Here is a 25,114-nt window from a genome sequence, read left to right as displayed (position 1 = left end):
TAAATAAACCATAGGCAAATTGAAGATTTGACCAAAATTATAAATTTTTTAAAATAATATAATCAAATGTTTCACTATTTTGAAATAGAGGACTAATCATGGTTTTTTAGAACAGAGGGACCAAATATCTCTATTTTAAAATGGAGAAACCAAAATTAAGGATTGAGCAAAATAGAGGACCAACATTGCATTTAACCCTTTTGAATAAATATCTCGTCAATCTTAAATAATAACATTCTTTGGTATCTTTCATTATTTTTTGCTTATGTGTTAGCCTTGCACTTATTTGTACACATAATAAATTATGTACAATTATTTGCATGCAAAATAATTTTAAGCCAATTATGACATTAAAAAAAATCTTTATATTATCTTTTGATTGAAACATAATTTGACAATCACTATATGTAATTATGTAATTATGAAAATTATTAGTATAAAGTATTTTTATTTTTAATTCTAATAGAATTGGAGAATAAAAGACGATTAAAGAAACAAAAAAATGACAAAATGATGTATTTTCGAAGATAATTTAATATGAGGTAACTATGCGTATCAATAATTAAATAAGTTGATATGTAAATTGAGTAAAAAAAGATGATATCGATAAAAGAAATTTTAAAATTTAGAAACAAATAGAAATATCTTTTATTTGCTTAGTAAAATAACAAAAAATTTAATTTTGATTTGATTGATTTATATGTTAAAATACATAATTTTATTTTTGATGGAAAAATGCATAATTCTATTAAGTTGGTAAAATAACATTTTATATTTTTTTCTTAGGTCAGAGGCCACATGAGTATCTCCTAACTCATTGTAATTCAATAATTAAAAAAATTAAATATGAAATGAAAATATTTAATCTGAAACACTCAATCATTTATTTTTTAAAATTTAATTTAATTAATTTAAAGTAACTAGGAGTAATATATATTTTAATTTGGATTAATTAATAACATTAATATATTTTGATTCAAAATTATAACATATTCAAATTAAAATAAAATATAAATAATTTATTGAGTGAACATAAATTTAATTCTTATTTTTATTATTTTCATATTTTTTAAGATATAATAATTAATTACATCTTCAACTGACTATTTATATTACATCATAATAATTAATAACTTAAGAAATTTTATATTTATGATACATTATTGATATCTAGCACAAAATTATTAATTTTAGTTTATAATTCCTAATTTGAAATATTAAAAATTATTTTATATTTTGAAATTTTAAATTTTTTTTATATCATTTTTCGGAAATCAGCATATATGATATGAATGACATGTGAGACATGAATTTAAATTTTAAAAATACATAATTGAAAATGTCATTTTATAAATATTTTATTTTGATTTTTTATTATGACCAATAACTCTAAATTTATATTTTTTGTAATATTATTTGTCAAGAATTATATAATTACTAACCTACTTAACATATAACTAATTATTATTTTTCTCATTGTACTTTTAAAGTCTACTGCTTATATATATAACAATCAATAATAATAGACAAAAATAACTAATAACTAAATGGTTAGAATAAACAAGTAAAAATTATAAATAATTCTTACTAAATTTTTTTAAAGACTATATATTTAAAATCTATTTATAAAATAATTTTTTTTAAAAATGTTTACCAATGCCAAATTTTGATAATTAAGAACAACATTGGTTAATTATTAAAACTCATACCTCATTTGATAATGTATAGAAACTAAGTGTTATGACCCATGTCAATTCTATACATTATCCAATCACGTATGAGTTTTAATAATTAATAGATGTTATCCTTATTAATTATTGAAATTTTGAGTTAATTTAGGATTAAATTAAATTCATTTTAACTCATCTCGTATAAACTTCTATCCAATAGATTCAAATACAATTAATTCCTACTTTAGTAATAGAGTTTAATTTTAATACATTGTTAATTGATATAAAAAAATTTAAATTATCAACTAATTAAAATATTATCAATATAATTCTTAAAATAATTCATAAAAAGTTTAGAAATTTAACAAATATAATTGAATAAAAACATAAAATTATAATTTCGGTACATATATGCATAAACTATTTATTCTCTTTATATGTTATACTACTGTATAAAGAATACCTAGCACTAAATAACCTGAGAAGTTCATCAGATATCCATCGGTGCACCATGATAAAGTCATTAAAGTGTTTACGATATAAGCCACATGCTTTTCAAGTACAGGTGGAGGTTATTTAAAGTGGAAGCAGGTTGAGAAAGAAAATGTCGTCAAGAACGGGCCATTGTGTTGTAAAGACGAGTGGATAAGAGAAAAAACAAGTATATTCAACTAATAGAGCTGCATGTCTTTATTTATTATGGAGAAGATAACAACTGAGTAGTGAGTACTTTCTTTTTGGGTCTGATATGGGTGTTCTATAATTTACTCTGATACATCAATTTTATAGGAGTGTATAATTGTCATTGATTTTGATTTAAAATTTTCTTAGCCAGATCATTAATTGAATACAAATTTTTTTGTTAAATAAATCATTTACTATTAGATCTTATATTGTTGTATCAACCTTATAGATTAATCGAGTAGTGATCATTGCCACTCATGTTTTATAGCATATTAAATTATTAATCATAATTTTAATCCAATAGTTTAGTTTAGGCCACATGTACATGTCCATTGAAATAAATTTTACAGTAAATAATCGAGTAATTCGCACAGTTTAGGAGATGAGATATAGGATGAACATAAGAGAGGGGGAGATTACTTGAACTGTCATCGATCATTGCTGCAAAATTAATCATTGAAACTGGTTTAAAAAAATTATCTCTTTAAATTATCTCTCTTTTGTGTGTGTTGTTGATTGAACAATAAAGGTTACAAACTTTTTTTTATTGATTTAATAAATTTTATTACTCAATTTATAATTTTTATTGTCTATTCTATAATTTTCAAAGGTAATCAGTATTTTCATTTTAAAAATGCCATGAAGTGAACCTAAGATGAAAACATTAATAAATTAAACTCCTAGGAATAAAAAGCCCAATTAATTAATGAAACTCGTCCTCAGCCTAACACTAACTAATTAATACCGAAAAATCTCCGCACACTTAAACATTAATAAAATTAAACTCCTTGCATCGAAATGCCTAATTAATTAATGAAACTCCTTACCCTAACACTAAAACATAACACTCCTAACACGTTAGTTAATTAATGAAATAAATCATGAAGCATAATAAAATTAAAAACCACCTAGGATAGCTTCCCATATTGGATTGATTCTACAACATATTTCCAGAATCCCAAAGATACGAAGATCGTAAAGATAATGGGAGAATATATTATGAGATGTTCCGATAATCAAATTAAAACGTATGCGTTTCTTGTTATGGAAAAAATCAAGAAAACCAGAAAAGAAGGTGACTGCATAAAATACTTGCTTCATACACCCTTTAATTTCTAATTAAAGCTCTTATTGAGAATAATTTGTTTGCTTTAATATGAACTGATGCCCACTAGTAGGACAAGTTAACAACCTTTCCTTTTTTAAAAAAATAAAATAAAATTCTAACAACCTTTTTTATTTCATCAACGAAAAAAGATGTTAACAGCATTTTGTGTGTCTAAAAAACCACTACTATAGTACGTAAAATTACAAAAAAAAAACTATTTTTTCATCAGTACAAAAAAACAATATCAAGTTATTTATAGCAATTAATTTTATATTTAAAAATAATCAATTATTTAGAATAAAATGAGAAAACAAAAATTTGGGATAATTTTTATGGTAGACTACGTAATTTTGCTCATGATAAAAAAAAAGCTTTTACTATTAAAAAAAACTTTTTTCACGAAAACGATTCCATCTATATAGAAGCATTAATTCAAGGATGTCATCCTCTCAAACAAGCCAAAAAGTAGAAAAAGGCATCCATAAAAAGAAAACAAATCTACTCATAAGAGCTTTTCCCATATCAAAGTAAATTTGACACACTATCTTGATAAACAGTACTTATATTATGACATCATATTTTACACTATACTCTTACACTTCTAAATTATGATAACAAATGAAAAGAAAAATTCCAAATTTAAGTTTGTTTCTCAATTTTATTCATTCTCCTTTGCTTTCCCGGTTCAATGCTACTCCACAATATCAAACTTGTCATTACACAGTCTATCTCTCGGTCTAAATATCAGATTAGGAAGAAGTAGGCAAAGTTGGAACACACTCCACCACTTGTAGATCCTTCCTACTTTTGTGAGCCTCTTCAGCTTGGTCCACTTCAAGTGCTGAACTGGACTTTTCAAACTTAATTTTACATTTGACAGTGAAAACATCATGTGGTTTTGGTTGCATCTCTGCTACATGAAAGATCAAAGTTCTAGTTTAGTTAGTAAACTGTTATCTCCTTTATAGCTAAAACAAGAGAATCGACAAAATGTGTCAAGTCAAAACCTCTTGTTAAAACCGATTCGGGGGATGAACTCCTTTTTAACAGCTTCTGGCACATGATGGTTTCCTGAAAATCTAGGAAAGCATAGTCCAAGAACTGTGACCTCTCAAAATTTGTCATCTTTGCAAAACCAAAAGAATTGGTCCATGTTTCTAGCACTCCAGAAACAGCAGGCAAGACTAGCCTCTCCACTCCAAGTTGTGTGAGCCTCTGATAAAAAGAAAAGGTCAACTGAAAAAATGATCCTATACTTAAGAAAATAACAGGAACACTAGGACTTTTTAAGTAAAATCTGACATTGTAATTATTTGAAGTTATAATCGCTCTTACTAAATTCAATACAGACAGATTCTACTACATAGAAAAGAAGTTAATTGAGAGTAAGGAAGTGTATGATTTACATAGCACAAGATCATGCTAATAGCTTTTAGTTATGTTTTATAAAATCTCATGTTAAATTGCTAATACATTAAGAATGAACTAAAAAATAGTTGACAGGAATATCCTAATGGAGAGAAAAAGAAATGGCAAGATGGAGGAGAATACTTTAAAGCATCCATGGTGGTTGGAGAAAAAGAATAAATGCATTTAGGGTTGGAAAATTGAAGAGGTGTAGCAGGGTGTTTGAGCAGTTACTTGATTGCCCAAAATGGACATTGCAATATGAGAAGCTGATTATATGAAACCTTATAGGATAAGAAATTAGATCCAAATTGGTGATAGCTTAATTTGAATTCCTTCATAAAACAATGCAGTAGGAATTCCTTTTATAAAAGAAATATGCAATGCATGCTTTTTTATGTTACCTTCTCAAGCTCACCCATTAGAATTCGACACATTCCAAGTCGACGATATTGTATTCTGGTACCTACAAGTGGTACCTCTGCTACTTTCTGTCCAAATACCCTATAAAATGAAATGGCAAGTTAGAATACCATGAAATGACTAGGTATTTAAAACTGCAAATCAAACAGGAAATGCTATCACATTTCATGCAAAACCCACTGCTTGATACTTGGTAGTAGCACAATTCTATACTCACCTAATAGTTGCTACACTTATCAATTCTTCATTTTGCTCCAGAAGTACAGTGTAGAAACCCTCAAAATTCAATCTATTAAGGTCTGACCTACAAATTTCCAAAATACAGATGTCAGGCATTGGCCCTGATGATATAACAAATCCTGAACATAGACAATGTACACTTGTTAACAAATTCACTAGTAAATGGTATGAATTTGAAGAGACTCAGTAATGCACATTATCTGCTCATTTTAAATGAAACAAATCCCCATTAGGACCATGAATCACTTACCAAGATTACCCAACAACAACTTCCCCAACCCCAACAAAGAAAATCATTTGACTTTAAAAATAAACGAACACAGGAAAAACAAAAGCCCACATATTGAATCCAATCGAGACATGTTTAAATCGAATAACCAAGATTGTAATATGAGATTCAAAGAGAGCCAAAATCCTCACTTTAGTCTTATTTCACTAGCTAAATATTCACGATGTCATCCACTGGCATAGAGTTCCACAATAGCCAAGAACAGAAGCATCATTTAAATCACATAGACAACCAAAACTTGCAATTTTAGTTGCAATTTATGTTCCATATAGAAATACGCATAGGAATATATACAAATATAAAGAGACTATTCTAGTGATCTATTCACATAATTTTTTCTATAGTTCCAGCAATTCCATCCTGCATGATAAACCTAGATCCAAAAAAATTTCACAATCTATATATGCATGAGAACAAGCTTCTAAATTCTAATATATCTATCTAATGCATATAAATTTTTTTGTTATGAGATAGCTGGTTTATCAGACAATCTACAATCATCATTCTGGGTTGTGGAGGGGAGCACGAGAACATAGAACTGATTACTCTTGGTTGTGTTACCTGATCATAAATATGGTGTAATGGATAGGTAAAAATTAAAAACAAATATATATCTTGTCAATTAACTGTAAATTGTGAAATGCAGATATGTAATGGATATTAATTTTAGGTTAAGCCCAAAGTGCATAAAACCAGAACTCTATCCTGTCAGATCCCACTTGAATATCATTTTAAAAAATTACGGTGACCTAAATAAGTCACAGCTATTTACTATTGAAATAAGTGTCCAGCTAACATAGAAATATGACCAATGGGATCCAAGCCAAAGATTTACAGATTCAACTCAGCATGCTATAAGAAAGAATTATGAGCATGAAAAACACAATATACAAAGAATTCTTTAAATCTTACGAACATGAATTAACGGATAAGAATTTCAGACCTAGTGTTGAATATAACATCATCAATAATATCTTTACTAGTAAAAGGGTTCTTTAATGGCTCAAAACACTCGTGCATCACCGAAAGGGCAACACTGAGTTTGCTGTATTTCTCTGCCAATAAGTCATTCTTAGTACTACCAACATCACAACTCTCAGAGTTGATAAACTTCACCAATGTCCATGTTAGATTGTTCGCACCCACTATAAGTGGTTTTCCTAATAGACTTTGGAGTCCTTCATATATCTGCAAAAAATACACACAGGTAAATGTTTCTAGCAGTATATAATGAAGAAACGAAGCCTTAAATTTAAATGTGTTCTTCTTGCGATGTCTTAACACATATCCATAGCCAAAATCTTCCATTGTTGCTATTAAATGAAAACCATAAATAAAAGCACATATGACCTGAATAAAGAACTAACTCTTGGACTAGAAAACATTAATTCTATAAGATCTCGTGCCGAATAGTTAACTAGAATTACATATGGGGAAGTAATTGGCAATGATTACTTTTGTTTTGATAAAAAAAAAGGGTAAAGTAATGCTTTCATGGAATGCAAAATCACAATAAATAGAAGAAGATAAAAGGAAAGAAAAGAAAGTTTGAAAGGAGATCAAGCAGATTTATTAATTCTACATGCAAACTATGATTAAAATTCTCCTAATTATAGAAGAAAAAAGGGAGGTGGATTTGATATACCTGTTCACACTCTTTTCCACACAGCCAATTTTTCATATATCTTCTTGACTCAGATTTTTCTCTATCTTTCAAGCATTCAACATGATCTACATAGGGTTGACAAAAAATATCATAAACATTACAATATTGATCAACATGTGCAGTCATCTGCAAAAACAAACTCACAAAAAGAATGGATGAAATATTGAAGCAAATATGCAAATCAGCTTACATTTATGTTCACATTGAATGCAAGCAAGTAAATCACCATCCTCAGTCCCTTCTATTTTGGTTTGTCTGCAAATCCCGCAACGACAAGATGGACAAAACCAGTCACCATCAGGGATATCCTACTCATGCAGAGGCAAATCAGCCCAATGAAAGACCCAAGATGCAAGACCAGTTGTTCATATATGAAAGTAGTGAATTGAAGTAATCACCAAGAGGGAAAAGGAAAGGAAATAGAACAAGAAGATAGATAGTACTTAATATATTATATATGGCATAATTGAGAAGGAAAACAGTTAACATACCTCCAAACCAAGACACGCACTATGAAATGCTGATGGACATCGGTCACACAAAACAAGTTCACCGCCATATTGACAGACAGAACAAATGTTGTCATTTTCTCCTTCACACAGATCACTGCACGGTCTGTTCATATCTTCCCTTGTTCTATGATCATGCATTGCTTTTATCATGCAATCTAAGATTGACCTACCATCCTTCAAAAAGATACTAGCAGAAGGCCTGCAGTCACTACTTCCACCAGCATGATTAACAAAGCCACCAAGACCATATATTTTCAAGCAACAGCTACACTTGATTCCATCATAAGTTATCCTCCCCTCAACCACATTAGAGTTCCTGCCTCCTTCTGCCCAGCAATAGACCTTACATCTTGACATCACCACACTGTTGTCAATCAACCAAGATGAGACATTTCGAGGTCTTTGGTGTGACGGACTAGGGGCAGACACCTTCTGCACCCTTTTGCGTGACCATAGCACACGTGTTGATAATCCTTTCCTGTGGCTCTTTGGCATGGAAGCTTTTGAATTCCTGGTGCATCTATGGTTTCTATTCTCAGTTGATCTACTTGCTGGTGAAGCAGTTAGCAATTCAGACTCTTTTTCAAGCGTTTGGGACAAAATTTTTAATAGGTTCTCACTATCAATATGACCTTCACCTGACTCATTTATGGCTGGGACATTCAAAGGTATCATACCAGAATTAGTCCATTCAGAAATCTTTTCTTTAATGTGTATTCTGCATGCACCTCGAAGTAAGCCCAACCACTTATTTCCTGGAGATATGTACAAAGTTGTCTTTCGCTTCTTGGTTGGGTAGTCAAAGGTCCATCCTTCTGCTAACAAATGCTTCTTTGCTTTCAGTCTCCATTTTCCTCTATCAACCCAATGTTTGTTTGATGCATTCAAGTAATATTTAACAACAGCTTGAGGACAAAATTCCGGCTCAACTACAACTTTGACATTAGAAGGTTTCCGTTTTGGAGGAGGACAAACATCTACATCCTGGTCGTTTGGGGGTAAATCTGAAAGCAGATGTGAAAGATTAGTGTCATTTGTAGAATGCATCCTATTGTGATCAATTTGGGGCTGCACAGTGTTCATGTTGGACTCCATTTGCATGTGTGTCAAAACTTGAATAATTGAAGTGTAAACCTTCTGCTCCTGTGCATCATCAGGTGACTTGTACCTGTAGCGTCCTCGCCCAGGAAAATATTTATCTTCAGCCCACTCAATTTTCCATCCAAGATATGCAAGATGTTTCCTTACTTTAGTCTTCAAAAGTTCCCTAACAGTCTTGCTCCCACATCCATGTATATATTCGTTAATAACATCAGGACAGAATTCAACATTGGTCAGTACCAGCGGCTCCCAATATATGGATGCTGAGCGTCCACGTTTTCTCTTCTTTCCACAACAGCTAGCACCTGGCATTACTTCACCAGCCTCAGGCATGATCTCTTGAACTGGAGATGCTGGTTCTTGCTGCAAAATAATTTCCTTCTCGGATGCCCCATCCACCAAAGGATCTTTATCATATTCCTCTTGAAGGGGAATGCTGTCAGTAGGTTCAACTGACTCTGGTGTTTCTTTGAAGAAATCCTCTGGAAGGTTTAAGGCTGGGAAAACTTGTTCTAGTGTGAGAACATAGTAGTTACCAATCACCTCTTTTACAAGGTCTCTCCACAATTCCTTCACATTACAAGTCCAGTGCTTTATATTGTCATCAAACTCCTTTGTTGCCCTCACATCATACCATATCTGCTTGAATGAGACTGCAACAACCGATTCCTTCTCGCATTCCTCAACCATCTCGAGGAACACCCACTTCCCTCGCGACTCCCAATTCTCAGTAACTTCATCCCAATCCTGAGTTAGCCGCATATGATGAATTCCTACCTTCATTTCATCACCCAAATCCGGGAAGAGCACACTCCTCTCCTTCGTTCCATTGCAGTGATCAAATATAACTCCTTCCCACCAGGCTTCTTCATAATTCACATCAACACAGAGACCAAATGGAAGGTCCCTCTCCCCAAATGCAAGCGGAGGAGGCAGTGGTCTAATGAATCCACATTCATTGCTACAATCTGAAGAAGAACCAAGACCATCCAAAATAGCTGAAACACGCACCACATCCACGAGATACTTTGATCCATCATCTTCTAGAATGTTGTCATATTTGACATGACGCTTCTGCCTCTCACAACGGACTACTGTCCCTGGGTGCCATGAACCCTGAAAACCCTCTTCCACACTCTTCAACTGAAAATAAAAACAAAATCAAATGAAAAATTAATTTCCTGAACTGGAAATTTCAGATAAAGGGATCACCACATTCACGTTTATCACAAAGTAACAATTAAAACGCACACACACAAATGACAATGATAAAAAATAAATACCAGGACTCACACAAATCACAATGAGAAAAAATATCAGGACTTGTAAATGACATTGACTCCACGTGATGTTACCATTAACCGTGCCTCATTTCAATTTTCATCATTTGCATGAACGGTTCATGAGAATTCAAAGCAAACCCTGAACAAGGGTTCGACAAAGAAACCAACAATCGGAGAGGGAAAATCGTGAAAAACATATCAAAACCAAAAATTGACAACAGAACATCAAAGGATCATAAACATAAAAACAGAAGAAAAAAAAAACAAAACCTGAATTACTGACACACCAAGAACAAAATAATTGAGCAATGCATCACCAAATGAAGACCCAGAATTTCAAAAACGAAAAAGGATCATATGTTTACAAAAGAGAGAAGAGAGAGAGAATTTAGATAGCATTACCTCAACTCTCTGGTTGACAAGAAGCTTTCTTTTACTCGACCCTTTTCTACGCTTACTCCTCCCATGAGAATTCTCACCATCAACATCCATTGGAGAATGATTCAGAGACATGGTGAAACAATGGAGAATGCGGCATACACACACCACCCTTTTGGCCTTGAAAAAAACGATACAAAAACCAAAGAGTCAAACGAAACAGCAACAATCCGCTACGTTAGACGAACATGCCCAATTCACCCACCATCAGTCACCACTCTTCATGCGTTTCCTTAAAAACACAAAACACTCACTCACTTCAGTTCTTTTTTGTTTCGTTTCCCACTGTGTTGTGTTTGTTTTGTTTTGTGCTGTGTTGTGTTGTTGTGTTGAGTTTGATCACTTATTTCACTTATACTCTCACATGAAACTGGCAGCGGCGAATTATAATCCTCTGTTTCCTGGTCTCTCTGAGTCCTTTGCTCTCATTGGTCCACGCTGGTACTTCGTGCGTAATATCCCACGTGGCACGCGGGCGTGGTTTTGGGAAGGTGGTTCTGTCCGCAGGCTATAACCCACTCTCTTAACAGGTTCAATAGAAGAACGAGGAGTTAGAAAGTTGGCGGTCTAGTGCGGGAGGGTGCACCGTGTGGGCGCAGCCGACCTAGGAATGGAAGGCACGTGCACGAGGTGATGGACCCTACTACGGGATTTTAAATGTAATTAGGGCATAGAAAAGAATTTCAATTTCATTCAATTAATGCACCATATTTTTTATGATAAAATTCATTCAATTAATGCACCAAATTTTTTATAATAAAATTCATTCAATTAATGCATTAACAGCATTGAATTGAAAAGACGGGGGTGAAAGTGGAACGATGATGCAACGAAAATCTTGACAACGTTCGAGTATTTATGATATATTTGTCCTGATATAAGGATTTATTTTGTAGATACTTATGTTTTTTTTAGCATAAGATAAAACTGTTATGAACCGATAAAGGAGATAGAATTTAATTAGTAGTATGTTATGAGACTTCTAATTATAGTTTTGTAACGTATGATAAAATATTGGCTTTGTAATTATTATTTTAAAAGTGTCATATCTAATATGATCTCTAAATGATTGATCGTATAAATTTTTTAACGTTGAACATAAATTAAAATTCAATTCTTTTAATTATGTGGCAATTTATAACTAGATAGTAAGTAAATTCCATAAATGTATTCCAATTAATTTCTTTAATATTTACTAAAAAGGAAATAAATAAAGAAAATTAACAAGATCTAAATATTAATTATTTGTCGTGATATTATTAATTAAGCAAAATATACAATAAAATAATTAAATATTTTTTTGTAAATAAATTTTTATTGCATTGTTAAGCAACCAATAATAAACATTAGGAAATTAAGCATGTTTCTTCTCTTGTGTAAAACATACATATTTTTTTATGGAGTTTAAGAAAATTACTTTAAACTCAAACAAACCTCTTAAATATGATCTAAATATTTAATAATAATAAATCATGTAAGTTGACATTTTTTATTACAAAAGACTAAAATATATTTTTTATTCTTATAAATATGAAAATATTTAAAATTTGTCGTTACAAAAAAATTATTTATTTATTATAGTTGTAAAATTTAAATCTGTTACCTTTTTGTCCTAAAATAAATACAAGTTGAATCTACATGTATATTGTAGTTATAGAAAGTGTTAGGTTTTTTAAGTTTTTATATCACTTTTTTAGTTTTTTTTTAAATCAAAATTGTCCACATATGTGATTTATTATTGTCAAATGCTTATATACCTTATCTAGTGATTTTGTGTAGGTTTTAAAAATAAAAGAGAGATATGTATAATTATGTTAAACCTGATGAGAGACATATAATTTCCTTAAATATTATTAAAAAAATGTGTATGTTTTTCAAAAGAAGATGAAACATATATAATTACCTTAATCTTTATAAAAAAAAGTATGTATAATTTACTCAATAAGCATCTTAAGATACCGCTAAAAATATGATTACTTAAAAAATCTTAAATGACATTTAAATAAGAAAAAATAGCCAAGAGAAAATAATTTATTTTATGTTATTATTTAATTATAAATTATCATGTAAGTAAATTTATTAATTTTTTATAATAATTATCTTAAAATTCAGATAATTTTTTATTTATTGATAATCTAAAGTTTTTTTATACATACAGAGCTTAACCATTAAACACTTTACAAAAATCAACATTTTTAATAATATAACAATTTTATGATTAGACGACACTTACTATTCACACTATCAATGTATTTTAATTAAATTCTATAATATTTTTAAAACGAAATAAATATAGAGTTCAGTTTTTATGTACCAGCAGCGCAGTATAGAGATTTTTTCACTATCACCTTAGATATTCTGAGAGAACATTTAGTACGGAAAATAGTTTTTATTTTTTCAAAAATATGATATTAGAAATGTTAATTTCCTATATTTATCCTGCAATTTTAAAAAATTTAAAATAAATTTAATTCTTTGATTTAGGCCGTACCCGAATCAAATAAACATTATTTAGGGAGTCAACCAAACATTCATAATGTATAGTAAAAAAATAATAATGAATCGGGGGATTGTTTGCTTTTGTAAATTAAACAACGAATAGATGTGAATTAAAAAATATCAAAATTAAAATACGTTGTTTTTCTTTTATTCACAAGCAAGTCTCTTATCCTTATCCTAGATTACGAGAGCTTATCCTTTATCAGTTCAACCACTTAATCCAACCCTAAGTTAAATTACTAAGCGAAATTTAACATAAGACATTCATTTGTAATTAAGGAACACATACACCAATTAATCATGAACGATCATTAAGCATGAACCTAAATTAAACCCTGATACATTTTATATATTTTCAGTACCAAAGCTTACAAATATGTTTTAAGTACAAGCCCATAAATAAAATAAAACCTAGACAAGATAAGATAAGATTTGATAAAATAAAATCTAAATGAAATAAAATCTAAATAAGATAAGATAAGATCTAGATGAAATAATATCTAGATTAGATAAAATCTAGATAAGATAAGATTTGATCTAGATAAGATAAGATTTGATAAAATAAAATCGAGATGAAATAAAATCTAAATAAGATAAGATAAGATCTAGATGAAATAATATCTAGATTAGATCTAGATAAAATCTAGATAAGATAAGATTTGATCTAGTTAAGATACGATTTGATAAAATAAAATCTAGATGAAATAAAATCTAAATAAGATAAGATAAGATAAGATCCAGATGAAATAATATCTAAATGAAATAATATCTAGATAAGATAAGATTTGATGTAGATAAGATAAGATAAGATTTGATAAAATTGTCTGCTCTCTTCACGTCCAAGCCCAATTCTAGATTCAAGTCCAATTCCTTCTCCTGAAATTAGATTAAAAACACAAGATTAATCCAATAGGCACAAATGATAAAACTGCATAATTAATTTGACAATTAAGGTTAATCAATAATTATAATGGTGACAAAAAGATTAAAAAATATGAAAAAAAGATTACACATCATTCTTATTTACTAACATTTTTTACCCATGTTTCCTATAACAATATTTCAACGGTGAGGTGTAAATAATCTGTAAGAAAGTTTTAATGATATAAAAAAGTTATAATATCCTTGAATTAGGAATGCTAGTTTTTCATGTAAATTAAAATAAAACGAGAAACATTGTTTGTCAAGAATGTTTTTAATGATATAAAAAGACTATAATACTCTAGTTATGGATGATTTTTCATTTATCTTGTGAGAGTCGAACATGATTTTTCATGTTTTTAAATGTTATTCTTTTGGTACATAAGAAAAAAAAGAGACACTAAAAAATAATAAAACCCGAGCGGAACAAACAACCATGGAATCCGCCTGAAAAGATGAAAGATAGTTAGGAGAGGATCAGGACCAAAAACTCCTAGGTGGTATTTAAAAATTATTATCTTTTTTTACATTTTCAAATAATCAATAAAAAATTTAAATATAATTTAATTATAAAATGATTATTATAAAGATCAATAATTTTTAATTATAATTTAATTACTTGTATTGAGAATTTCAATTATAACTAGTTATGGATGATACAATTATTGAGTTTGGTAATAATTTGTTTGAAAGTCATATTTAAGATAATTTTTAAAACATATTAAAAAAACAAATTTTGCTTATATGAAAATTCATAATTAATAATGGTGCAAATTTGTTCCAATTAAATTCTTTAATATTTGCTAAATAGGATATACATATACAAATTTAATAAGTTTTAAATATTATTTATTTTATACCCAGTCAAAAAAATATACTAATTATTTTTGGTTATATTATTAAAAGGAAGTAAAAGAAAATGATTAAATAATTAATTATTTTTTAAAAATGTTTTTTAGTGCATGTCTAACAGTGTATTTGTTTTAAACATACACGGTTAAATGCTATTTTACAGATTCTTAAATAGAAGGCATCTTAAATGACATTTAATTAATTAGTTACTATATAATTCAAGTAATTATATGATAATTTATGATTACATGTTTACATTTTCAGAATATTTTAATTAAATTCTCTAATATTTATTAAAAAGGGAAAATATAGTTTAACTTTTAAGTAAACTAAGATTTTTATTGTCAAACAATTAGCAATAATCTTAGATTTGACTTTTAAGGAGTGTTTAGTATAGAAAAGTTTTTAGTTTTTTTAAAGAATATGAAGTTAATATAGAGCTTTAAGTTAAAAGATAAGATGAATGGTGGGAATTGAATTTTTAACATTTTGATTTAGGTGATTTAAATGTAAAGCTTATTTGAATAGATATATTGAAAGTTATTTTTGTTTCAACTTTCAATAAAACTTATTTATTATAGTTGGAGACAATCTTCAGTATAAATAAAGAAAAAAATTAGTAAAAAAATAACACATGTAGAGAGAGTGTCTAAGAAGAGAGATTGTGAAATAAAGTCACTTTGTTGAGAGAAAAATATTTTTATGTGAGAGTATTATTATTTCTTGTAATCATTGAGTGAGATACTCAGGTTTATAGAATGATACATTTGAGGTGAGTTACAATCTTGTAATCATTGTTGTGATAGGGAAATATTTTTAAGACGATTTCGTGGACGCAAATAACAGGTGTTAAACCACATTAAATTGTGTTATCATTTTTTTTATAATGTAATCTTTGTGTGTTTTCTAGATTCTTTGTGTATGATTAATTTTATTTGAGAGAACATGGATTATCTGGCAGTTAAAAATGTCAGTTTGTTATGTTTTGTATGTAATTTAAAAAAAATAAAAAAAAATAAAATTTTCTAGGAGCATTTTTTACTTATTTTCCAAAAAATTATTGCCGGGGGTTGGAAATCTTCCCAAACTTGGAAGAATTTTTTAATGATGAATGTTAAGGTGGATTACTTTTATAGATAGTCTATTCTGTACAATTATTTCAAAAGACTATAATATCTTTGAATTAGGAATGTTTTTTTTTTTAATGTTTGGTATATAATTTAAGAAAAAAATATCATTATGAGGAAGCAATTGCTTCCCAAAATGCTTTTGACTCATATTTTTCAAGAAATTCATGAAGAGAAGTGGAAATATTCTCGAAATAGTAAGAAAGTTTAATGATATATAAAGACTATAATACCCTTATTAGCTCATTCTTTATAATAATATAAAATTTTGAAGCATTTTCTTATTAAACACGAGGGATAATTAAATTTAAGAGTATGAAAAACTAAACCATATTCTTAATACACTTATTCTAATTTTTAAAAGAATGATTCATAAAATATATTGCTTTAATTTTTTAATATATAAAAAATTATATATTTAAATAATTTTTGTCAAATTCTTTAAAAAAAACCTCAAGATATTAATTAAAAAATTGCATAATATTATGTTACATCATTTAAGAAATGTTTTAGTTGAAATCATAAAAAGAATCTAAAGCAAACAGAAAAAAGAATTATGTGATGTTAAAATTAAATAGCTTCTTAAAAATAAGATATTGCTTAATGTTTTAGTCTCTCATTATTTATACACCACTTGCAGCACAAGAAAATATGATTATAATCAATATGTCTTCTAACAAGATGTTCAACCTGGAAAATATGTCCTCCACAATTGATCACTTACTTCTTTATCCAACCTCCAAAAAATCATGTGACCACCACAACAATTCCTTTGCCAAGTAAAGTTTCTTTCAAAGAAGCCAAGGTCTAATTAACAGTTGATCGATATTTATTTATCCCACTAAAAAAAAGGTTAACTCTAGTACGAGAAAGAAAACCTCCCTATTGTTCAAAAGCAACAGAGATATCATTAAAATATCTAATCAAGGCCTAAGGGAGAGAGATAGGGTTTCTCAACATGGCCAAATGATCCCACAACTTGGAATACATTGAGAAAATAAGACTAGCACATATGATAGAAATAAACTAAAAACTTCTACCACTATATAACATTAGTCTAATAATTTAAGGCATGCAATCTATAATCTGGATTAAGAAATTATATTCTTGACATCTTAAGACCTAAATGCCTTTAGAGTGTCTATTAGCTTCTTGAACAACCACCACAATAGTGTCTTATTAATTAAAGGCATGAGAAAAAGCAATGTGAGTCTTTAGCACAAAGATCAAACCTAATTTGAACTTATTAATAACCCCAATCGTATATTCTACTAGCAAAGCCCCTAACATTCCAAGAGATAATGCTTCAATCTTTAAACCAAATCATTGGACGACATGGAAACGAGTTAGAGGATCGATCCTAGATAAATCAGAGTTGGGAACCTTGTTGGGTTTCCTCCATAATCTTAGTCTCATAGGAATCTTGAGTTGGTTTGCTCGATGTTGCCATCTCTACCATCAAATTTGGTGAATTTGTGCAATGATCTATAGGCTTTGGTTCCTCCAAGAATAGAAAACAATTTGGCCCAATCACGTTTAAATCTGTCGTTGTTCATATCTCAAAATCATGTTGGTATAGTATGTTTGGTGTGAAATGGGAGTTTTTCGTGGGGTGATCCACGCTTCTATTATTCAAACCACAATATTGCACTCCAACTTTTTTTGTCAAAGGCTCGTGAGTTGTGACTACATGAACTATTATGGTAGTATTGACGACTTTTTGTTCATTGTTGGTCCTCTTTTTCTACTTTCAATCAATGGCACCTACCAGCCCCTACCTTGTCATTTCCTTTTGAACCCCTCCCCTCAACGTCCTTTCTCATATTCAAATCATCAAGGGGAAGAAATTTATTATGCCCCAAATCTTCATTTCTTGATTTATTATCGTCATAGTTAAACTTTTAAGTTCCTCCTAAATTCTTTGGGTGTGATTTACTATTCCTTTTTCCTCTATTAAGCATTAGCCAATCACCATACAGGCCAGTAGGACCATGATTGATGGGCATTAATTCTTTAGGGTTAGGGTTAGGGTTAGGACCTTGTTCTTGCACCACCCTTGTCATATCCTTTGATATTGTCATCACCATTAGATTTTACTCCATACTTCGCTTCATTTCCCCTTCATTCTCCAAGAAGGTCCTAACTATGTTGCCATATAAACCACATTATTTGAATAACAAGTGAAGACCTTCATACTCTACATTGAACCAATGTCCCCGAAACCAAAATTTACTAACCACAAGCTAGGTCATATCTATTTCCACATACATTATCATCCTAGTATTTTATCCCTAAATAAGGAAACCAAATCCAGACAATGTACTTGTGATTTCCACCTTTGATGCCACAAAATTTGGTGACCATGGACATACTGCCAAATAATGACATCTTTCAGAATTTGTATAATTCTTAATTACCAGGAGAACATTAGGCACGATCTTATTTCTTGGGTTGCTCCAAACCAAGAAGACATTGCGTTAAACTATGACGATGCAGTTGTGCACACGGGTAATGTGGCAGCTTACGGAGAGGTGGCTAGAGGTTATACATGTGAGTTTATTTATGGTTTTGGAGCCAAATTAAAGGGTTGCTCAATCCTTGAGGCTCAACTCTGGGGGATTCTTATTGGTATGAAAATGGTTTGGGCAAGGGGATTTCATAGAATCACAGTTCAATTCAATTCCCTAAATGCTATCAATCTAATGCAAACTAATTGTTGATCCAAGCATCCTTGCTATAGCCACACCGTGAGATTCATGAAGTTTATCGTGATGGAGGCTTCATCAAATGGTGTCATATTCTCCGGGAAGTAAATAAAGTTGTTGACATATTAGCCAAGGAAGCTCTATATGCTAAAAGAGATCTCCAAGAGAATAATGTTGTTCCTAATTGTATTGTCATGCACTTAGAGCTGATATAGCTCATGTTTCGTTTCCTCGAGGCTTCTAGTCCTCTATTTGCTTGTAATTCACCAAAAAAAATAAATCCCTATCCACTACTAAGTCAAAACTTGATCATGAAGAATTATGGCCAATATCAACAATGCCCATGCTCCCACTAATTTCCATATCGATTTTAACTGATCTTGCATAAATCCGCTTCCCTAACAATTTGGCAATAAATGCATCTTTCTAGGTGGCCACGTACAACTCGTGTAAGATGTTATCCTTGATATAACATTGCTTCAACCTATCTCCATACTCCAACTCTATCTTAACCAACTTCTTTGCCATCAAATTTGCACGTTCCTTCCGCAACAAAGGATGTTGAGATTCTATCAGCTTGTCTCTTAAAAGAGTTTCTCCTCCATCAAGTGGTTTTGTTGACTATGGGAATTGTGGGAGCCTTTCGGCTCATTCTCTATAACGACCTCCATTAATTATATTTTAGATCGATCTTTAAAATGTATTATTTTCTCTAAAATTGAATTATTTAAATATTATTGGATTGATTTTATTTTTTTTTAATTTTGTTTACTAAAGCATTGGATTGGAGTTGGAACTAGGAAACGGTGAAAGTATTCAAGGAGTAAAAATTATTATTTAATAGCCACAATGTAAGTTGTACTTTCTACTACAATTTAAAATCAGTTTCAAGCCACAGTCAAAGACTCATACTTTTTTATTTTCATACATATGGTATGAAATTATTTAAGAAACAAGATAAGAGAAATTAAACTTATGATAGCCAATAAGACTAACAATCCCAAGTGCGTTCAAAACTTGGAGGCCCAATTTTGTGACCAACGGTCGTGATGTCTTGTTGCACTTGTGCTCTAAACTCATTATAAGTGAAGGGTCTTAGAGCTCTCAATATATATATATATATATATATATATATATATATATATATATAATATTCTGTTAATGGTTTGATAAGTGTACCAAATGTCCAAGTAGTAAAGACTTAAAAGTTTAAGTGTCAATTTTTACAGGAACTTTATTTTCTACTTGCGTTAAATAATTTTCAATTTATAAGAGGAAAAAATAAGATGGGGTAAAAGATGAGTAAAAAGAACATTAACTAAATAATAGATGAGTCGACAAAGGAAATTATAGAAGACAAAAGAATTAATATGAAATTCAATGAGATGATAATGTTAGGACCTAGCATGCCTTATTTACTTAAGATGTATTATTTTTTATTTTTCTTGTCAATCAGGTGAATTTATCCTACCTACATCTATTAGATTACTTGTCCCTAATGTCTCACAATGACAAACCTATTTTACATATCTATCTCTCAAATGTCTTTGCAAAAATTCAATAGATAAAATGCATGAAATTCTAATTCTAGATGCTTATTTTGATGCATGGGTATAATGCAAATCACTCTATGTCTAACAATGATTTTATTAAGATACCTCTTCCTTTTAGTTCTATTAGAAATTATCCTCTGTTGAGCGATTAATTCCTAAAACTTATGCATGCAAAACTTTCCTTATATTCCTATTAAAGATGATGCAAAGATGAATGATACATGAAATTAAAAGTAAGAAAGAATAATAGGAAAGAAAACACATGTTCACATTGATAAATATGAAATATACAATACATCTTTTGATTTTTTAGGCCTGCCAGACCCTAACTAAGGATTTAGTCTCTCATAACCATAAGAGACCTTACACTAGAAAGGGGTATAGGGACTGATGGAAGAGAAGGGATGGAAAAAGTAAATAGAAAATAATGAAAGAGAAGAAAGAATTCACAAAGAAAAAGTTCTTAGGCTTTAGGTGTGTATTAGAATGTTATGAGACTTGGTGTGTCTTTTCTCCTTAGCTTGACTTTCTTTTTATAATTGCTAGAGTAGACTTGGCATGCGTGCTCACGCTTAGCGCGCTTTGCTTGCTTAGCACGGGTGCTTGCTTTTGCGCTTAGCGCGCCTCTCCCTCGCTTAGCGTCAGTGCTTGTTTTCACGTTGAACGCATATTGGGCTAGACCTTTCTCTAACTTTTTGTTATTTTTTTTCAGCTTTCAAGCTTTTAATCCCTCTTTTTTATATTTGCAAGTCATGAATAGAAAAAAACATCAATTCTTAACCATTAAACATGAATAACTGCTAAATAATTATTTTTAAAGATATTTTCATTATAAAAAAATAACTTATATTTAGCAGTTATCATATTCTTGATAAACATGATTCTCAACAAAATATAATTATCATAAAAAACCATGATTTTTTTAGGATAATTTGTTTGCTTGCTTACTTAATTACCTATAAGGCTATAAGACACACACCATCTGTTTGGGATTGACATTCAGATTGAAATTGGGAGTTGACCCAAAGGCACGTTGGTGCCTTCAAGCAAATTGATATTTTCATGGTCCCTTTTCATGGCACTCCCAGATGGAGGAAAGGGGTACCAAGTAGAGTATGTTTGGTTTAGAGTAAAGGAATAGGGTTGAGAGAAATAAAATATTTTTTTTTAAGATTAAGATAGAATGTAAAAGACGTGATCTCACACAATAAAATACAAAATTTTTCTTGCATATTATTTTTTCATTCAAAACAACCACACCCTTGTAAGGTATACCTTACCGAAAAGTTGATGGAACCCATGGTTAACCAAACAGAGTGAGAATTAAATATTTATAACAGGATGGATAATTTGGATGCAAGTTTAATAAAAAGAATTTTCTATTACATGTTAATGTGCCTGTGAGAATATTGAATATACCTTATTAAATACTTAAAATTATATTAGAAGGTATAAATTAAATTATTTTTATATTTTAATATAGCTAAAAGTTGATTCTTTTTTAATGAGATTTTCTTACTTTTAAATTTTTTCTTTTTGATAGTACGTGTTTAGGGACTGACAAAAAATAATTACTTTACCAAATGAGAAAATCTAGATTAAAATTCTTATATCTTTACTATTTAGTTCTTCATTTAAAGGACAGATGGATTTCTTTTAATTATAAATAATTTTCATTAAATATACGCGTGGTAGAATCTTAAACGATTATCCACTTAATATCGCCGAATTGAAGAACTTGATGGCAACAATATAAAAAAATAATCTGAATTACTCTTTTATAAAATAAGTCATGTTTTAACTAAATAGTATAAGTTTGTAAAAATTTATATCACCCAAGGTTTTATCAAATAGATTACGTTTAAAAATTATATAACTAAAAATTAATTATTATTTTATCGCATTATTTTATTTTAACTTATAATATACTATTTAATATAAAAATAAAAATCTACTACTGTACATTTATAATATTTTAGTACACGTGATGATTTGATTGATAAAATAAATCGTTTTCAGAAAGTAATTAAAAATAAATCCCTCAAAACATAAACCTATTAATGAATCGTATGTCGTGTTTTTTTTTTTTTTGGTACATCACGTTATCTTTCAAATTAAAATTTTCACCACTTCATGAAAATAGGTGTATTATCCATACAAATTATTCTTTTTTTTTCAGACTACATTAGTTACAATATACGTAAGAGAAAAAGACCCAAGAAATTAAGACAGCCTGAAACGGAAAGTAAAAATTGTTTCGTGATAATGATTTTGAAAGAACTGAACTGTACTTGCTCGGTATAAAAATAGACAAGACATATATATGTTGGGTGTACGTGCTTTTATGCCATTTACGACACTAGGCAAACTTGTCTCGTGTAGAGTACGAGGATAAACTCTTTTGGGCTCTAGATTTGATGGTTATAAACTGTTAGCCTCTCTTGCAGAATTTTTATTAAAATATGACAATGTGATAAATAAAAAGTTATTGTTATTAATGGCTTATTCAACAAAAGAAGAAGAAGCTATTATATTACTGGCCTTCAGCTCCCAGCATAACCAAAAAATATGAATTTATACAAAACTAATTAATATTCTTAAAAAAATATATCCTATTACATATTATATGTTTTCTTAACCAAGAGAATTGGGTTGCATCTCACCAAAAGCAATAGGATTTGACTAGATAAAATGGTAAAGTTATTTTTTATTAAGATAAACTAGTAAATTTTATTATTTGTAAATAAAAATTTGATACTGTATATATGTCAAATATATATACTTATTTCTATTTTTTCACTCACCTAATTTTCTTTAACTTTTTAGTATACATATATATCAAAACTATAAACAACTATTTATCATCTCATTTTTAAAAAATATTTTTTTTTCTTGGCGTACGTGTCTATTCATTCCATTTTTGTATGTTTGGATTAGCCCGTATTATTTTAATAATGGATTGTCGATATACATGTCTATAAGAAACAAATTTTATGTTTAGATAAATTAGGTGATAATTGATTTTAAATTATACTACTTTGTTGGGATTAAAATAATTTTTTATAGTAAAATTACAAAAAATAAAATAAAGAGGAAATTATTTATAATGAGTAGTTTTGTATTTAAAATAGATCTATTGTTGATGATGAGATTAGAAAATAAAAAATAGGTATATGATAAACTATTCAATCAAAATCTTCAAACTTTTACTTATTTGAAAAAAAAATAGAAATAATATAAGATTATACTCTAATATCGTTTTCACTACTGTAAGGTGATCGATCACTTTTTCAATCCGACATGCGGACTTCATAAAACATGATAAGAGCCAGTTTTAGCCAATTGTGTTGTTATATATATATATATGTATATATATATATATATATATATATATATATATATATATGCTAATTAATTCTCGTAAAAAAGCTATGCTAATCAATTCAAATTAAGATGTGCATATTATATGATAAATAAATCATTAACAACATCATGCTGATAGTTCTTGTTCAGATCCAAAGTGCTTGATAGCTCTTTACTCTTTAGCCTTACCCTTGGATCGAGATATATATGGTAGAAAAAAAAATCATGCTGAACCAAAGAGGACAAATTCTCATACACAACTCCAACAATTAAGGCTTTAGCCATTTTCAGGAATGTAAAAAATTGAATAGGGAACTATTAGTTAAATAATCAGTTTTTTGGATGAGTGATGAAGTAAACACGGTTAGCGCGGGAACATACTGTGTCACAGTGCACAATTAACACACAACACAAAAGATCTTACTTGTTAATTATAATATAATATAGTAGGTTATTAGTCCATGTGGATTGATAGTTGCAACTAAAATATAATGTCCTGACTCTTGCGGCTAATCAACTAATACCGTAATTGTATTATTTTTTTAGCTTAGATCTAATAATTTCATTTTTAGTTCAATTTGTTAGAGGATTCTACTTAATTTTGGATTCATGATTCGAACATGGTGTAGTGTTTATGTCATCTTCATTTTGTATATTGGTAAGGAGCTTAGTATTTTGGCCAGCAGAAGCCTACTTATTTTGTCAAGTAAATGATATCATGGATTTTAATCTTAAAAACATTGAAAATGGTGTTAATTAACGGTTAAGTAACTCCTAATTTTCATGGCCCTATTTCACAATTATATAATATTTTACAAGATTAATTAAAATGCCCCAAACTTGACCACCTTAAACTTGGGTAAGGGGACAATCACATTAAATTTTCCTTATCGTGTATCTAACCCTCCGTCAGGAGGTCAGTTTTAGAATTCCACGAAAATTTTTACAGGATAACAATATGTTTTTATACATAACAAATCATTTATATTTTGATGAAAAAATGAGCAAACAAGATAACAAAATCTTCTTCAGTTCCCCTGTACATATATAATTAATTAATAAATATCTTATTTAATATTATATATGAATTAATTACAATCGTGGATGTATTGTTTTATTAATTAATACATATCTGATTTACAATTAAAAATAATATGATACTAGTTCTAATATAAATCAAACAAATAAAAATAAAGATTGGTTCACAAAATTATTTTAATCTCAAACTTAATTTTGATTTTCAAACATGGTTTAGACAGGACTACTAATAAAA

The 25,114-nt window shown here is 29.3% G+C and overlaps 1 protein-coding gene across 2 annotated transcripts; it reads right to left on the bottom strand.

Moving 5' to 3' along the window:
- Window positions 1-4,006: 4,006 nt before the first annotated feature.
- LOC114383681 lies at window positions 4,007-11,129 on the bottom strand. Of its 2 annotated transcripts, none has more exons than XM_028343405.1 (9): window positions 10,786-11,129; window positions 7,979-10,243; window positions 7,678-7,795; window positions 7,467-7,552; window positions 6,765-7,009; window positions 5,510-5,596; window positions 5,274-5,373; window positions 4,470-4,677; window positions 4,007-4,375 (listed from the first exon to the last, which is right to left on the bottom strand). In XM_028343405.1, the coding sequence occupies exons 1-9, from the start codon at window positions 10,894-10,896 to the stop codon at window positions 4,212-4,214; spliced, it is 3,384 nt and encodes a 1,127-aa protein (XP_028199206.1). In that variant the 5' UTR covers window positions 10,897-11,129; the 3' UTR covers window positions 4,007-4,211. The 2 variants fall into 2 exon arrangements, with proteins under 2 accessions (XP_028199206.1, XP_028199207.1); XM_028343406.1 differs by having other exon boundaries at window positions 4,007-4,372.
- Between the last annotated feature and the right edge of the window lie 13,985 nt (window positions 11,130-25,114).

This window comes from Glycine soja, chromosome 14, assembly GCF_004193775.1.
Source record: "Glycine soja cultivar W05 chromosome 14, ASM419377v2, whole genome shotgun sequence".
Taxonomy (NCBI): Eukaryota; Viridiplantae; Streptophyta; class Magnoliopsida; order Fabales; family Fabaceae; genus Glycine; species Glycine soja.
Note: the sequence above shows the minus strand (reverse complement) of the source record. Positions and strands in the feature narration are given on the sequence as shown.

What these genes read in the sequence shown, in the direction of transcription:
- LOC114383681 (XM_028343405.1), bottom strand. Translation starts at nt 10,896, where the DNA reads ATGTCTCTGAATCATTCTCCAATGGATGTTGATGGTGAGAATTCTCAT. An exon ending in GTGCGTGTCTTGGTTTGGAG is followed by an intron (nt 7,796 to 7,978) that starts GTATGTTAACTG and finishes CTGCATGAGTAG; the next exon opens with GATATCCCTGATGGTGACTG. An exon ending in CGAATCGGTTTTAACAAGAG is followed by an intron (nt 4,376 to 4,469) that starts GTTTTGACTTGA and finishes TCTTTCATGTAG; the next exon opens with CAGAGATGCAACCAAAACCA.